At 42.1% G+C, this 16,623-nt stretch overlaps 1 protein-coding gene across 6 annotated transcripts in view; it reads left to right on the top strand.

Moving 5' to 3' along the window:
- The window catches only part of LOC101874495 (6-phosphofructo-2-kinase/fructose-2,6-bisphosphatase 4), a 49,852-nt gene that overhangs the window by 29,552 nt on the left and 3,677 nt on the right, over positions 1–16,623 (top strand). For 4 of the 6 annotated variants that reach the window (XM_034066095.1, XM_031042370.2, XM_031042369.2 and 1 more), the window contains 10 exons: positions 820–894; positions 1,788–1,844; positions 2,141–2,262; positions 3,884–4,091; positions 4,641–4,787; positions 5,392–5,496; positions 7,159–7,288; positions 7,657–7,719; positions 10,475–10,539; positions 13,626–13,889. In XM_034066095.1, coding sequence (XP_033921986.1) covers positions 820–894; positions 1,788–1,844; positions 2,141–2,262; positions 3,884–4,091; positions 4,641–4,787; positions 5,392–5,496; positions 7,159–7,288; positions 7,657–7,719; positions 10,475–10,539; positions 13,626–13,685 — 1,032 coding nt within the window. In that variant the 3' untranslated portion in view covers positions 13,686–13,889. Of the gene's footprint in view, positions 1–819; positions 895–1,787; positions 1,845–2,140; positions 2,263–3,883; positions 4,092–4,640; positions 4,788–5,391; positions 5,497–7,158; positions 7,289–7,656; positions 7,720–10,474; positions 10,540–13,625; positions 13,890–16,623 lie in introns of those variants that run through there. The other 2 variants (XM_034066093.1, XM_034066094.1) reach the window with 2 other exon arrangements.

Here is a 16,623-nt window from a genome sequence, read left to right as displayed (position 1 = left end):
CAAACCATCAGCTGTTCAATTACTGATATTGCATATTCACATTAATTTGCATAACATTGTTTTCCTTAAGACTACTGGTGTAGTGCTGGTGTTTTCATTAGCTAATCAGGGAAAACCATAAAGTAATAATTGCAAGTTGTGCTGGGGACATGAGGTAAACTATACTTCAGCAAACTTCATGGTTTGGTAAAACACTGGTGTGTTCACAGCTAGACATTAGTTCCTGGAAAACTGGCTGCATTTATCTTATAGTCCATGGGCAGGCTTTATAAGTCTTGCAGATCTTAGAATCATAGAATAGTTAGGGTTGGAAAGGACCTTAAGATCATCTAGTTCCAGCACCCCTGCAATGGGCAGGCATATCTCACACTAAACCATGTATCTTCTGCCACTTAAAGGCCTTATATTTGCAGTTTGAATAGCATGTTGATGGCAGCAGCTTTTTTTCCTGTAGTGTAAGTTTGCTAAAAACCCAGGGATTAGTATTTAATGCAGATACAGGTCAGGAGGAAGATTTTGTCTTGTATTGTGTTAGGCTTAAGTTGTGGTTGCTTCTTCCAAATACAGTCGTTAGCTAGTAGTGCTTTCAAAATATTACTACTTTTTTAGTATGTAGATAATCAAGTGCAGAAAGTAGGAATGTCATCTCTTTGCCTCTTGAGCATGTTGAGATAGGGGGAAGGGGAAGTGTTGCGTTGCTTCTCTTCACATTGAGGAACTTTGAACCCTTATGTTGTTACTAGCACAGTGCTTTTCACAGCCTATGATACTTCTTTAATGCTTCTCTCTCTTTCTTTCTCCCCCTGTAATTATTTCCAGGTCTTTGACGCTACAAACACCACTCGAGAACGCAGAGAAACTATTTACAAATTTGGTGAAGAAAATGGATATAAGGTGAGTTGAAAGCAAAGTAGTTCTGAGCTAATGCCTGGACAAGTAAGGCAGGGATAGTTTTGACCTTATCTCCAAGTACTCCAGGTTAAGAAGTGCATTAGCATAAGCCATGTCCTTCCTAGGTGTATAGTCAGTGGTACATTTTATGTTCTCAAGCATTGTTTGTGATTAAAAGTCACCCAGTCCTCATTTTTCACATCTTTAATGTTTGTCCTGTTAGTAACTAAGCTCTTACATGTTGTGGCTTCAGTTCTGTCATCCTGGAGCTGTAGTTCTGAATGTACTGTCAGCAAGAACTATTTAAAATATGATTCTTAGTGCGGTTCATGGTTTTGCTACAAAAAACATAAGGAATTCTATGTTAGTTCTATGCAAACAAAAAACTTCCCGTGGTTTAGTGCCTTCTGTCCAGGATTGTTTTTTATTTAGGTCTTCCCCAATAATCCTTCACTTCCTCTAAACTTGTATCTCCATAAACCTTTGAGACAGCAAGCCACAAAAGTCGTGTTACTCATTAGTTGAAAGGCTTCCAAAATATTATTGCAGAGACATTAGTTACTCTTTGTATGACTGACCTTGTATCCTCTGCACTTACTTCTTTCTCTTCCATCCTAAATGTTTCTCACTGCAAAATTTTTCCACTTACAAGCACTGTGTGTGGGGGAAATAATACAGAACATGGTGCTTCAGGGAATGTTAAACCAACAGTTTCTGATGAGTGTCTGCAGAAACCTTCAGAGTAAATGAAGGGAAGTTTAACACATGGTTCTGTTAAAAAGGGGTTAGCATGGAAATGAGTAACGTGCTGCTCGTGTGTGTTAGTCTCCAGAGGCATTCTAATGCATCTTCCTTGTTCCTTCCTCTGTACACGTGACTTCCCCTTTGGACTGAAGACTTTTTTTGTTGAGTCAGTATGTGTAGATCCAGAGGTCATCGCTGCAAACATTGTGGTAAGTATAGGAAAGTTGCTTGAACTGCTCTAAGGAGGTTAAAGGTACTTGAGTATGTACATTAAAAGAACTTCCAATAGGAAAAAAACAATTGGCTCCCATTAATGGAACACTTCACATTTATTTGCCTGTTCAAGTGTATAATAACTCAGAAGTTTATGAGGAATAGCTCTTTTTGCTATACATGTGTTTTAATTATCTTCCAAGTTTTTGTGCTGTGTTCTCCCCCTTCCTATTTAAACTTTGCATTAAAAAGGGAAAGAAATGCACTACTCTCCTGGTTTTATTTTAAACAGCAAGTGAAGCTGGGTAGCCCTGACTATGTTGATTGTAGTAATGATGAAGCGACAGAAGACTTCATGAAAAGAATAGAGTGCTACAAGAACTCCTATGAGACGTTAGATGAAACTCTTGACAAGTAAGTGATGAAATAATGCTGTGGTCACAACTGGGTCATTTTAAGATGTTTCCTTAGGGGATGGAGCATCCTGTATTGGGGATTAAGGCTTTCTAGTAATTAATGGCTTAAGCTCTCTTTCCATTGGCAAATTAGGGAGAGTTTACTCTGGGGATGTAGCCTGGAACTTGCTTGCTTGAGGAAAATTGGCTAACACATCTACTCTGGGACAATATTGTTTTTGACTTTCCCACTTGGAGAATGATATGATTCTTCTGGAACAGAACCAGCACTTAGAAATTATTCCAGACTTCTTTAAGATCAGATTGTTACTTGGTTTTTTAGTTTGTAGAGGAGATCTGAGTGATTTGTAAGCATCACTTCGTTTGTTGACATGGTTAAGATGAATTCTGAACACATCAGTCTTACAAATGTGATGTCTAAATTTATTTATTTGTGCTTGTAAAATACCCTGCAGATGTAGGGCTGTGAGGAAGTTTCTTAGCTTGGATTATTTGCCTTTGTGCCAAAGCATTCATCTGTTTTTCATTCACTTTCAATGTTTGAAAGTAAGGTAGGGATGAGCCATATGAGGAGGAGCCCTGTTTCTCTTGCTGTGGTCCAGGATTTCGGTGTGGGATGTTGAGCTGCATTCATACCAAGTGCTCCTGCTTTGTTTCAGGACCAGTGCTGTAGAGAAGGCTGATCTGCATTTTAATGTAACTGAGTGTAAGCAGTGTGAAGCTGGTTCAATAAGATCAGTTCATGCATGTAATTTCTGTGATGGGCCTAATGGTTGTGCCTGGGTGAAATAGTAATGATTAACCTCAATGAGCACAACTGGAGATGAGGTGATGATGCTTGCTTCTCATCACCTCCATTTGGTTTTATTATAAGTTTTCTTGGTTTATTGTGGTGGAAATGTTTCACTAGAAACCAATAGTGGTTATTTTCAGCTCATTAGACTATTTTCCTCCTTTAAACTAGATACTGCTCTGAAATGTACAGCTCAGATGAGCAGTGAAAATTGAAATGATAACCTGTCTCATGCTGAGAGAAGGAAGTAGTGGTGGGGTACGCTACAGTACTGTAATAAATAGTTGTTGATAAAGTGGTTGAGAAAATGTCTTATCAGGCTGGTCCCAGCTCCTTCTGATGCTGTAGTTCTTCTAGAAGGGTTAACAAAGATGGGTAAATGATGACCATGCCTTTTGGATCCTGGGTGCCATCAAATACTTGCTGTGGGGGAAGTGTTTGTAACTTGGAGAAAAATACCTGGTATCATAAAATACCTGGATCTCATACTGAATCTGCCACAGTTGAATGACTCCACTGAATCTTTCCTTCAGGGGGAGGGCTGTATTTTTCCAAGAGCAGAACCTAGATTTGAGAGACAACACTAAGTAAAGGGATCAGAAAAGAATGTGATGTGAGCAGCTCACCTGTGAAAAGAACAGAGTTCATCCTGTACCTCTGGGGTATTGCGTTGTTTCTTAGGACTAATGCATATTCCATAGGTAATTGAGGGCTTGTTTATTGCTTTGGCTTGTTGCCTCCTTGTTTTATAATGGCAGAGGTTGTGGTGCATGCTGATGGAAACTGTGAGGAATCTTACATATTTCTTTCTGTTTACTCCTCAAAGGGATCTTTCTTACATTAAAATTATGGATGTTGGAAGGAGTTACCTTGTGAACCGAGTAATGGATCACATTCAGAGCCGGATTGTCTACTACCTCATGAATATCCATGTGACTCCTCGGTCAATCTACCTCTGTCGACATGGAGAAAGTGAACTCAATCTGAAAGGGAGAATAGGAGGAGATCCTGGACTGTCTGTTAGGGGAAAAGAAGTATGTACCTGCACAAGCGTTTTGTGTGTGTTCTATGCATGTGTGCAGTTTGTGCTGTGTAATTACAGCTTTCTTCCTCTACAACCCTTTCCTCTTAATATGCTTAAGATGGATTTTGGTTGCATATGTAAGTAGTAGAAAATGAATGTAAACACTTTGGGTGTTGTGATTTGGTACATGCTCTTTTATCTGTCATTCTGCTGGTTGAAACTGGTTTTTATCTTACAGCATAAAGCAGTTGTCAAGGGGGTTTTGTTTTTTTAAGTGTATTGTTGTAAAATCCCAACTTGTTGGATAATTGGGAAGGTTCACAAGTTAAAGCTGAAAGGAAAATCCCTGATGGTAAAGATAGGAACTGCAGAAACCTTGTATCTCCCTTGTTCTCCTTTCCTTCCCTCTCCTGTACCTCTTGCCATAACAGGATGTGCTGTATTTCTTAGCCTTCTGAAAAAGTTAGAATGAGTTTACAGAGCCCAGAGCCTGTGTGTTCCAAACTGAGCAGAGTGTTGGCTCTGAGCCTCATCCACTGCCTCATGTCTTTTCTTTCAGTTTGCCAAAAGTTTGGCACAATTTATTAATGAGCAAAATATCAAAGATTTGAAGGTTTGGACCAGCCAGATGAAAAGGACAATTCAGACTGCTGAAGCCTTGGGAGTGCCTTATGAGCAGTGGAAGGTTTTGAATGAAATAGATGCAGTAAGTTCTGATTTTCTAAACATGTAGTAAGTTGCTTGGTTTGCTAAAGATGAAGGAACTACTGAGGTTTGTAATCATATGGCTTTGATGGGATTGGAAGTCATTTAAGCTGTTTCTAGAGGTTGGAAAAATTGTTGTTACTTTCTTTAGTAAGGCTAAGCATTTTATTAAATTTTGCCATAATTATGTTAGTTTTTGGTTTATCTTCCCCAGTCAAACATTCCCGTGTAGAAGACAGCATTTTGGGTACTTGGGGGTTGGGAATAATTGACACTTCCCAACTGCACCTGTAAGATACATAAGTAGGTGCAATAGATAAAATGTGACCTTGCTCAGTGATTTGCTTCCCCATATATGTGACTTCAATTTATATAGGGACTTAATGATTCCTTTTATCCACATGCGAGTCCAGCTGAGAGTCCTGTTCATCGTGTGTGACAATTTTGCCTTTAAATGTCACAGTAACAAGATACAATTGTTAATGGCTATTTATTAGTATGGTTTTATTTATTAATATTTATTAGTATGGTTTTATTTAAGAGTGAGATCTGCTTTTTTGCACTGCTGGAAATACATGGGTTTAAATTACTTTTATTACATATAGGGAGTGTGTGAAGAGATGACATATGAAGAAATACAGGAGAATTATCCTCTTGAATTTGCACTGAGAGACCAAGACAAATACAGATACAGATACCCCAAAGGAGAGGTATGTTCCCTTTTCTCTCTTAAGGTCAAGGGCTTCCTCTCTCTTCCTGGATATATGCATGCTGGCTTTAGAAAGGAAAAATACATTTTTAAATTAGCAAACAGGTTGCTCCTCTGTCCAGGGGAAAGCACATAGGAGATTGCAAGAATTGAGCCCAGACCATTTAATTTGGTTCAGGGTTGACAAATGAAACAATAGATTTAGATAAAACAATGGAGACCTTTGATCTTGTGGGCATTGTTTCTATGCTGATCCTGCAGCGATAAAACAGGAAGAATGATTGCAAACCTTCACACCACTGCATATGCAAATGTACTGCTAAGATCACCTTTTCCTGTTCATCCTCGCTGTGGGTAATGGCTGGTTTGCATGCAGTGCTGGCTGAAGTGCAGGGAAATCTGTAGCCATGGTGGTCTTTCACTTTAATAAACCCCTTGCCTCTGGGAAAACAACTGCTGACAGCATTTCTAAAGCAATGAACCTGTTACCTGCAGCAGTTACCAGATGGCCACACGCCTTTCGGTGGCAGATGAAGTTTAGGATTCAGGGCAGCAGGGCAGAGGAGTAATTGGACCAGCTGCTCCGCTGTTGTGTCCTGAGCTCCGAGGTCTTTCCTCAGCAGTCAAGAGTAATCACTGTGCTAAGAGCATCTTGTGATAAGAGCAGTGTTCCTGGGGCTGTGACCCCGGTCTCACTAATGAGGCAGTCATTAAGCTGCAAAGTTCTCCTAATCCATTTGAACAGGGAGTGTTTGTTTTTCAGACTGATGCCATCCGCTAGGATGGTGACAAACATTTCCAACTCCCTCATTGCCTTGGGGTGGTTCGTTGATGTCAGTCGTTTGTCTAAGGCAGTCCCTCTGTCACCAGTACCCATGGCAGGGTTTGCACAGCCTGGCTGGAACAGAGTGCTGGGTTTCTCTTGCCAAGGTCTGGCTCAGCAGTGCCGCTTTCCAACTGGGCAGCCCCTGGGACCAGGGCGATGTGGTCATTCCCTGTCCTGCTGGGAGATGCTGTGCTCCCCATGTGTTCAATGCACCACACATTCGGGAAGCGTTGCCTTTAGAGGGCATGTGAATGTTAACTTAAGCATGAACATGCTGTTGACCTGCAGCAGATTTGCTGTGTGTGAGCTGTGAGCGACAGGTTGCAAGAGGAATCCTTTGTCTCTGGGTGGGATGGTGGCTGCCATCACCAGGCTAGGTCACCAGGCCCATAGCTTGTTTTCAAAGGGCAGCCTGAACAAGTCAGGCTTTGTGAATTTCCTGTATGCTGACTGTAGGCTGGGTTCCCAGCTTTGCACTTAGAAGAGAGATGATGCTTTTGAAGATGAGGTGTGGAAAATAACATGCAAGACATAACCTGTACATGTGCAGGTGCTGTGAATTGAGTCCTAGGAGTTTTGTGGAAATTCTTAACCATGGTGACTGATTTAATAAAGCTTTTCCATGAGAGAGATTTATTTTGTTATGTGCTTGCTCTCTGATAGTCTGGAAAACCTGGACTCTGTCCTTAATTTAAAGAGAACTATTACAACAGTATTTGTATGTGGACTAATAGAACAGAAAATTACTAATATGAAAGTAAGATCCACTGTATATACATACCCTGTTCAAAGAGTTTTCCCTTTTTAATGGGCTGTGTATTTCTCTTCCCCACCCAGTCCTATGAAGATCTTGTTCAGAGACTGGAGCCAGTAATTATGGAACTTGAAAGGCAGGAAAATGTGCTTGTCATATGTCACCAAGCTGTCATGCGCTGTTTGCTTGCATATTTTCTTGACAAGCCTGCAGGTAAATCTTTAATACATTACAAATGGTCTGTTCTTTAAAAAAATGGGACTGATGAAGGCTCCAAACAATACATTCTACCAATTTTCTTTCACATCAGAGGGTGTTTGTGCTAGGCAAATGTGCAAATGTCATTTTTTCTGTTTGACCCACATGGAAAACTTGGTAGGTGATCCTTATTGAGCTTCTCACTTGAAACACTGTGGTGTGCATTTTTTGCTCTATTTGAATAGCTTTCTGTTGCACCGAAGGGAAGAAAGCAGATGACTGACAGATAAAAAGGCATTCAAGTGGTTGATCTGCACCATAATAGAAAAGTTACTGTTTGTGTAATCTCTATTTCATGTGTAATTTGTTGCTTGTTTTCTCAGAACAACTGCCTTACCTGAAGTGCCCACTGCATACTGTCTTAAAGCTAACCCCGGTGGCTTATGGTGAGTAGCATTAAGTATATCTAAATCTAACTTTACTTTGTAAGCTTTGTAAAGCATTTAAATGAAGAGATTTTAGATTTATTCTGCTTTAATATAGAATTGAACAATTAAGTTTGATATTGCATGTTATGTCTGTATAGCTTTGTTAGAATCAATGAATCCTTGGGTTTACATTTGCTTTGTGTTATTTCATTAAGTCTTCTGGCAAACTCATGCTATTTACACAGTCAGGTACAGTAAGGTCTCAGTTTGCATTGATGTGTTTGAGGGTGTTGCTTTTTAGAACAGGGAAATTTACATGTATGTTTATCACCTTACAAAGGGTGTTCCTCTTACCCTTAAACAACTTTTGTTCTCTCTTCAAGTGTGTTTTTGGTGGACCTTCACACTGCCACATGAGCTTAGTGCTGCGGTTGGCATTTGTCAGTCACTATCAGTGCATAGCTCAGGGGTTTAACTGAGGTTAGCTGCCAGCCTGCGGGGTTGCAACCTGTGCTACTTGGGCTTTAGGCTGATTGCTTATTACCTTTTGTGTTTTTTCAACCTCAGCTTAACCCGTGCCTGCTGTTAATTTTCTTTAAGTGATGGCTTAATTACATCTCCTGATACCCCATCACACTTCAGAAGATTATTTATAGGCAAATCTGCACAGATTACCAGGAAATGGGTTACCAAAAATGCTAATCGAGTTGTTGGTCGGAGATGCGAAGCTGTCTTTGATTATCTCCTTTGAAAGTAGTCTAGACCTGTACTTCTTTAAGTTTCAAATACAGCTGAGACAAAGAAAGGAGCCCTTACACTGGGAAATCCACCTGAAGAGATCTTTGTGATGTAACTGTTGTGTTGTCCTGCTGTGCTCTGGTGACACCTGGTGTTTCCAGCCTTGCATGACAAGTTGAAGGTTTGAAAGTAGGATTCAGAACAGCTGATTTTTTTGGTTTTGGAAAGTGGATCTTCTTGACTCACTAGTCTTGGCCTGTGTAAAGAGATCCTGGATGTTTGCAGTATCTACACACACACTGAATGGGGGGAAGAAGTGGTATGAAATACTGTCTGTGTCCTTCTGCCCTCAGTGAAAGAAGCTGTTCATGTTTAAAGTGTTTATACATATGTCTCGATTAGCACATTTCAGACCACCTACTTGGAATTTGACCATCTGAAAATACGATAGCTGTGGAAACCATTTATACATTAATAATGTATAACATTATTTCATGTTGATGTGTGACTTGGCTCCAGTGAGGCAGGATGCAGGATCAAACATGGTGTGTTTAGTACCTTCCAGCTAATCCTGTTCCGGGATAACACTTCCTTCCCTTAGGGGTTTGCTCTTCCTGGTGTCTGATCTTTAGTGGGGGAACATCTGTTACAGCCTGACAGTTGGATTAGGATAAAGTAGACTTTTATCCAGCAACCCCGTATAGCGGTGGTCTGTGTGGGAGCACACAGGAAAGAGAAACTCTGTCTTGCTGTAGATATGAGATTTTATGTGGATAATTAAAAAAGAGCTGGGAATATGCACATTGTAGTTACTGTGCAGTAACTCAGGTCCCTTCAGTTTATAGTTAAAGCTTTCCATATGATACTTTTTCAGGTCTTACACTCAGCTAGTGGTAAGGAGTGAGTGGTCTCTGTGGAGGTGTGTCTGGTGTAACCAGCCAGTCCTCAGCAATGGCCAGCATCAGCTAGGTTTTGCTAGGTCTCAAGGGTTGCAATGATCTGTGAGCAGAAGGATGACTGGAGTACTCTTCCCATGGGAGATGTGCACTTTGTTGCTTATTTCTCTGTGTACTGGCCTCCCTGCAGTGTTTGCTCACAGTGTTCCTGACAAATGGGGTTTTTTAGATAGGCTTCCCTAAGGGAAGGCAAGTGTTTGCTTTGCTAATTGATATTTTGTTTTTAAGTGCAGTGGCTTTCTAAGAAAAGGGTAAAATCTCCCTGTTTTGTCATGTAGTAATTCTGTGAAGTGACTATGCCTTCAGGAAATAAGTGAACAGAAAACTCTGAAAATCTATTTGTGATATGTCAGAGGAACCTTGACTATTAGTATGTAGGGTACCACTAGCTTATAAAAGTCACATTCGTGTCAGGTAAGACAGTGTTTGGCAATTAGGTGCTGTTTAAAATGGTGTGGTCACAGCATATTGAGTAACTATAATTCCCTACGTGGGTCAGTGTATGCCATCTGAATAACAGTTGTCTCCTGACGTTTAATTTCTCTTGCTTCTCTGGAGTTCTCCAGTTTTGGGTGGAAAGGAGAAGTTCCTTTTCAGAAGTCAACTTCAAAGTTCCATTTCTTTGGGGGTTAAAACTGTTTTGCCTGCTTAGAGGAATGGGGGTTGCTAACAATAGGCAATAATCCTTGTCATGAAGTTTCATGTTTTAAACACTGAGAGCTGCAGTTATCTTGTGCATTACAGTGAAATTCTAAGAAGCTTGGGGTGTTTAAAACCAAAGCTAAAAGTAACTTTCTGACTGTTGTTATTCAGGTATGTTTATAAATGAGAACTTGTTTCAAAGGAAACAATGATAAAGCTAAGATGAGGGTAGGAGGTGGATTATCAGATTGAAAATATGGTCATCTTGGTGGAACAGATACATTTTCAATAGCTTTAGCTCTTTGGAGTTTGGGAAATGGTGGTATCAGTCAGCAGTGGGAAGTGATGAACCTTCCCCAACTCCAAATTAGATCACATCTTATTGTAACATCATTTTTAATGCAGACCAATTCTAAACCTGTGTTTTCTACCAACAGGATGTAAAGTAGAATCTATATTTCTGAATGTTGAAGCTGTAAACACACACAGAGATAAACCCGAGGTAAGAATATCTCAGAATTGGAGGCCTTGATGTGATGTACTGCCTGAGCTCATTTCCATTGGCCTTGTGGTGGGAAATGATTCCATAACTCAGCTGAGCATATTTCATTTTACATATTCACTACTGGTTTGCTGTTAGGAGGAAAAATATCCTTTTCATTGAGCACATTTATCTTGCATATGGGCTCTAGCTGGAGTACTTTATCTTCAAAAACGAGTGAAAGGTTGAAGATATGGTATAATCTAAAAACTGTGTAAAGTTCTTCCTGGCTTTTGTCATTCAGCAGCAGTAGGGTGTAGTCAGAAAGTCATTCTTGTGAATGTGATGCTTATGTTGGAGAGAGTAAATGATGAAATTAGCTTTTTCATCACTGTGGTCGTTGATGTATGAAGAAAGAAGAATTGATGATGCCACCGGGAGAGGAGGACTAGATCTTGGGATACAGCAGAAAACTGGGGACAGGAAATTGAGTGCATTTGTAAAATATAAGATATCAGACTATGGCAGCTTCATCCTTTCCCTGTGTCAGGCCTAGGTTCTGTGTACTCCTAAGCTTTGACATGAGCTTAAGTTCATTCTGTTGCTCGCACAAAGCTCTTCCATCGCTGTGTTATGGAAGTTATGTAAAATGTATCATGATTAAGAATGTCTGGTTCCCTTGTAGATGCTCATTCTAATGCTGCTGGGTATGGCACTGATTCCTTGCTGAGGCTATGAGCTGTGCCTGCAGGTGAATTAAGTCAGTTTGATAAGAGGTGGTTTTCAGAACAATGGTTTATGGTGAAAAGGAATATAGTGATCAATGCGTTATGTGTGTATTCAATAAGGCACCTTATGTCTTATGCGAGGAATTAATGCTGGAGGGCTCTGCAGAGGTTTGTTTTAATGACTTGGGTATTGAGTTCTGAAAATGCTGACTTTTGGTGGTTCATAGCCAAGACATTTTCTATTAGATAGTCATATTGTGTATTTCCTGTCTCTTCCCCTTTCACCTTTGTCATTCTGCTTTACCACTTCTGTATGAGTTTGGTTTGTTAGGTGTAGGGAATCCATTCTGTTTCTACACTGCCTGAAAGCTGTTGGAGAAGCATGGTGAAAATAATGAGGGTGTCTTGGAGTAGGTGTTACATTATCTGTATTAAATAATGTAGATCAATTGAACATCTTCAGTTTGGCTGATAAAATATGGGTGCTGAGTTTACACCTTGCTAGAGCATTTTGGGAATTGCTATTGGAAATACTGCTTCTGTAACTGAAGATGCTTATGTCCAGGGGGATGCCTGAATCACCAAGTGCTCTTACATGTCTAGCAAGTGACGTGGCCATACTGATGTTGCTGTTGAGTGTCTGTGATTCAGATGCATGTAGAGGATTGTGCAGATAACTGCATTACAGTGGACATAAAGACAGAACTGTTTAATTTGAAGAGAAATAACCTGAGTTAATGAATTTTAAAAGAGAAAGGAGCAGAAGCATTTTGATTTGAAAACCCCCAAACTCTTGAACACCCTTCTCCTCTGCCCCAAAAGCAGCGCAGTGAAGGATGTGTATTTAGTAGAGCTGAATGAAGGACTAAGCTGATCCTGTCTGCATTTAAATGCTCCTTGGAGCATTAGGAAAATTTCAAGAGCTTTCATTTACATCAGCTACAAAAACATTAATTGCTTCTGTAAAATTAAGTTTTCAAATAGTCTATTGAACCCAGAGTGTTTAATTAAATACAGCGCCACAGATAACAACATCATTGAACAATGGAGCTGTTTGAACAAGAACTGCCCAGTGTGCTGTTCTGTGCCCCCACAAGTGATTTGCAGTCTGTGCTTCAGAACATCACACTCCTTTTTGGCTTCAGCTGAAAACATCTATTTTCACATGGCAGAAATGCAGTGCAGAAAAGCACTTGGAGTATTTGTTTATAGCATGTGTAAACTTCATTGTTTGAAGATGATTTGTCTGAAGTGGTTTGAAGCCTTGTGTTTGTCAGCGTTGTAGTGGCTCATGCTCCTGACCTTTCCAAATGAAGGAGTCTGTAGCCTTCTTACTGAAGATGATTGAGGGGAATTACTTCAGCTGTTGCTTTGGTCCTTCTTTGGGGGAAAACAAGCACTGGGATGAGATGTCTACTTTGCACCTCTGTCTTAGTGAATGACAGGATGGGGAGATGGATAGGGAGGTTGCTTGGAGTAAGAAGCTGAGATCTCCTTTTTGATTATGTGGGGGAGAAAGATGTTAGTGAAAGGTGAGTTCACATCTGCAGTGTAAGATAAGTAAGAGTCACAAAGCCCTTCAGCACAAAGTTTGAAGAACTGGCAGTGATTTGGCCTAAAATTGGCCAAATCTTAGCTGCAGATCTCATAAGGAACTTCAGAACACTTTCCCATAGTCTGTGTTGTTGGGATAGGGGGAGTACTGACTGCATGGTCCCTGGGACTTGCCTGAGGTGGTGTGTGGCAGGTGTGATTCCTGAACATGGTCCCACACAACTGCTCCTTCCCAGCGTGAGTGTTTGACTGGGCTGGTGCCTTGGTTTGGGTTGGTTTTGAATAATCTGCTGCATTACGTGTAATTTGTTCCCATAGCCTTGTAAAATAAGGTGAGATCTAGTTGGTGTCATCAGTCTTGACTGGTTTGGGTGTCTGGGAGGAGGTTTTTCTGCTTTGTCAGTGGTGGTGCATTGACTGTAACACAGACAAATGTTGAAGTCTTCTCCTGGGGAAGAAGTGCATGGCATAGTTCAGCTGAGAGCTGAGAGCTGCTTAATGGATAGACATGTACGTGCTGGAGCACATGCTTAAGTGGATTCCTGCTTTGGCCTGTCAAAGACTTCCTCCTAAATGGGAATTACTTGAGCGTTTGATAACGTTACCAGCATGGGATCTGTGAGTACTGCAGATAGGTTTTCCTGCTGTCTGGTTCTGGGACACGGACCAGCTGCTGCTCTGCTGCATTCTTGGGCTGCGGGGGCTTGAAAACAATCTCTGCTTTGACATGAATGCAGCCGTGTAGTTGTGAAGAAATCTGATTGGGTTTTGTTCTCTTTTTGCTGCATGATAAATGTTCTCCTCTGTGTTTTTATTATTACACAGAATGTAGAACTATCCAGACCTCCTGAGGACGCTCTTGTAACAGTCCCTGCTCATCAGTGAATCCCGTGTGCTGACCAACTGTCGAACTTGGGGTGCTGTTTCCATCCTGCTACTTCAAAATACAATGAAAACTAATCACTCCAATCACTTTGAAATAAAAAGCCCTCCCCAAAGGCAGCAACTCGAACCCCAAACCAAACCCTTGTATAGTGCATGGCTTGAAAACAATGACCAAATCACAATAAATTTGTTGGCGCTGGTTAATTTATTGTGGGTGAGTTCTCAAACGCTGAGCGGCTGTTCTTGTAAGTTGCTGTGATTTAAAGATCCTGCAGCATGAGGTTCTGTTGTAACAGCCAGCAATCACTTAATGTTGGTTGCAGTGGGTTGATTTATGACAGCCACAAAATGCAACATCCTGTGTGAGATAAGAAAAAGTTGAAGTTTGCTTTCTAGACATCACTGTTTCCTATTTCAGTGCTGTTGGGAGTGATTGGACTGCTATCTAGCATAACATAATCCATAGTAACCCTTAATCCTGCTGATCTATAGTGCTAGTGCTCTAGATGTGCTAATCAACGATGTGCTGTTTGAAGAGGGTAGCAAGTTTTCACTTAGTTCCAGAACAATTATTCATGATACAGGAATGCACATAAATGTTTTTAATATATGACTTTTCTTAACGGCTGCTCTGCATTAACTGGGACTTAGGGTTTGCCTGCTGGCAAACCTGGTTCTGAATTCCCTTTTTTCCTGCTTCTTGCATGGGTTTGGGTCACAGACAAGTTTTTACAGCTCTGCTCCACGTGCTTTGTAACCAGATTTTACCTGGGCTGCAGTCTGCAGTGTTGAGCACTCCAGAACATGGAAGCAGGGTTAACCTGGTGGTTTGGTAGCTGGGTTGTGACTGCAGTGGGCATGGGATCTCAGACCATCAGCTTTAACTGCCTTACAGCAAAACAGGCTGGAAGAGGCTGCAGCCTGTGTCATGGTTTGAGCATGTTTTGAGGGTGTTTTTGTTCAAGGTTTTTTTCCAGCCAGGTGGAGGAGGGGAGGCCGGGAGGAAGGAGAGACAGGACACCTGACCCAGGCTAGGCAATGAGGTATTCCATACCATAGCATGTCATGCCCAGGATGCATACTGGGAAAGAGAAGGCTGGAGGGGGGAGCTCTGGAGAAAAATGGAGGAGGGAGCACATGGTGCTCGGCCGGGCAGGGTGGAGTGAGTTATGGGTCGGTGGCTGGTGGGGTGTTGTATTCTCTTCACTTGCTGTTTGCTGTATCATTATTATTTGTAGTAGTGAATGGCAGTAGGGGTTTTGTGTTATGCCTTAGCAATTAAACCGTTCTTATCTCAATCCGTGGGGGCTACATTCTTTGGATTCTCCTTCCTAACTCTCCGGGAGTAGGGGGACTTGGTTTAAACTACGACAGCCTGTCTGAGGTGTGGTGCTGTGCCTTGGCTCCTTTCCCTGTGCTGCTGCAGTGGATGAAATGGGGTGTTCAGAGGCATCTGTGCCATTCCCTTTGTGGGAAAGGCAGACAGTCACCAGCCCTGGGGCTGTTTTCTAAGGGGATCTTTTATTCCTGAGGGTAAGCAGGAGTGCTGTGCCATGGAATGCTTTTAGCTGTTGGGTTTCTCAGGTGGTACCTTATTCCAAACTGGGGATTTTGGGGGCAAAAGAAGTGTCACAGATCTGCATGTCTGAAATGACACAGAAGGGGTTGGAGGGTTGTAGCAATCGGGAATGTCCGACACAACCAAATAACCTCCTGGCCAGAGAACCTCCTGCTGTGCCTCTTGGTACTGAGTTAAACCAGTGCCCCAGGATGGGCTGGGACCGGGGGAAACCTGGATTGTTTTCCTTTCTGTCATCTATGACCATGGCACAGGAGTGTGGTGTCACTTTTCCATGTTTAATTGTCCCATCCTCTTTGCTTTGCATGCAGAGTGCCAGAGAGGAGGAGCTCTGTGCCTGCCATACCCACTTGCACATGGTAGCTGCTGAGCTGCCTGTACCTGATGGTTGAGGTGATGTTCCAGAAAGGTCACAGGGATACTGGCAGGGCCAGGTACTAAGAATCTGTGCCATCCAGCTCAGGGTCCTGCTACCTCTGTTGGCCACAACTAAGGGAATACTGCGCACATTTAGACTAAACATAACTGTGTTATTGATGGAGCCAAATGTGGGCAGGTGTCTGCTGTGGAAAAAGTGGGTTTTGCTGCTTGTGAAAGGATGGCTTGGGTTGCTGCAGGAAAAGGAGGGGAAGGGGCAGGAACTTGTCTGGACCTGCTCCTGCAGAGGCTGTGGAAAGAGGGGAATCAGCCAAAGTGCTCAGGACCCTCCATCCTTCCAGGTTTGCTGGGCAGCAATGGGTGTCATTCTCTTTGCTGAGCTTAATGCTCATTGTGCTGCTGTGTGCAGGACAGTGGTTATTTAAAGCAGTTTTGTGTTCCAAGGGGTCTCCTGTTACAGCAGGATTGCTCAATAGTCCTCTCTGGCTTGTTTTCATAGTAAAAGAAGGGCCTGATGCTGTGGCAGTTTGTGGCACAGCTTGCTGGGAGAAAGCTGGCCATTGTTTGTATTGTGCTGTTTATTTCTCTGTACCTGCCTTAGTTCTTATCCCTACAGGCTCCTCCTTTTCCCCAGAGGAGCCTTCCTGCACAATCTCCCTGTTGTGCTGTGGGTTTCATGCAGCTACCCAGAATAACACTGCAATGGCAGGTTCTGTCCTGCTGGGAAACTCACAGTGCTTTGTGTCCAGGGGAGTCTCGGTCCTATAGGATGAAAACGTACAATGAGGATGGGAGGAACAGTGGCACAAGAGCGCATTGGTTGGAGTCTTCCCAGGAGGACTGGGTGAGGTGGACCCATGTGCAAGGCAGGGTGGGAGCACTGGAAGCATCGAGCCCCTGCCCTGTCAGCCCATGTGCCTTCTACCAAGCAGTGTTTGACCAAGGTGTGTGTTGGTTTTATTCCCACTCCTGTGTTTCCTG

Source organism: Melopsittacus undulatus, chromosome 9 (assembly GCF_012275295.1).
Source record: "Melopsittacus undulatus isolate bMelUnd1 chromosome 9, bMelUnd1.mat.Z, whole genome shotgun sequence".
Taxonomy (NCBI): domain Eukaryota; kingdom Metazoa; phylum Chordata; class Aves; order Psittaciformes; family Psittaculidae; genus Melopsittacus; species Melopsittacus undulatus.
This window is presented reverse-complemented; position numbering and strand designations above follow the sequence as displayed.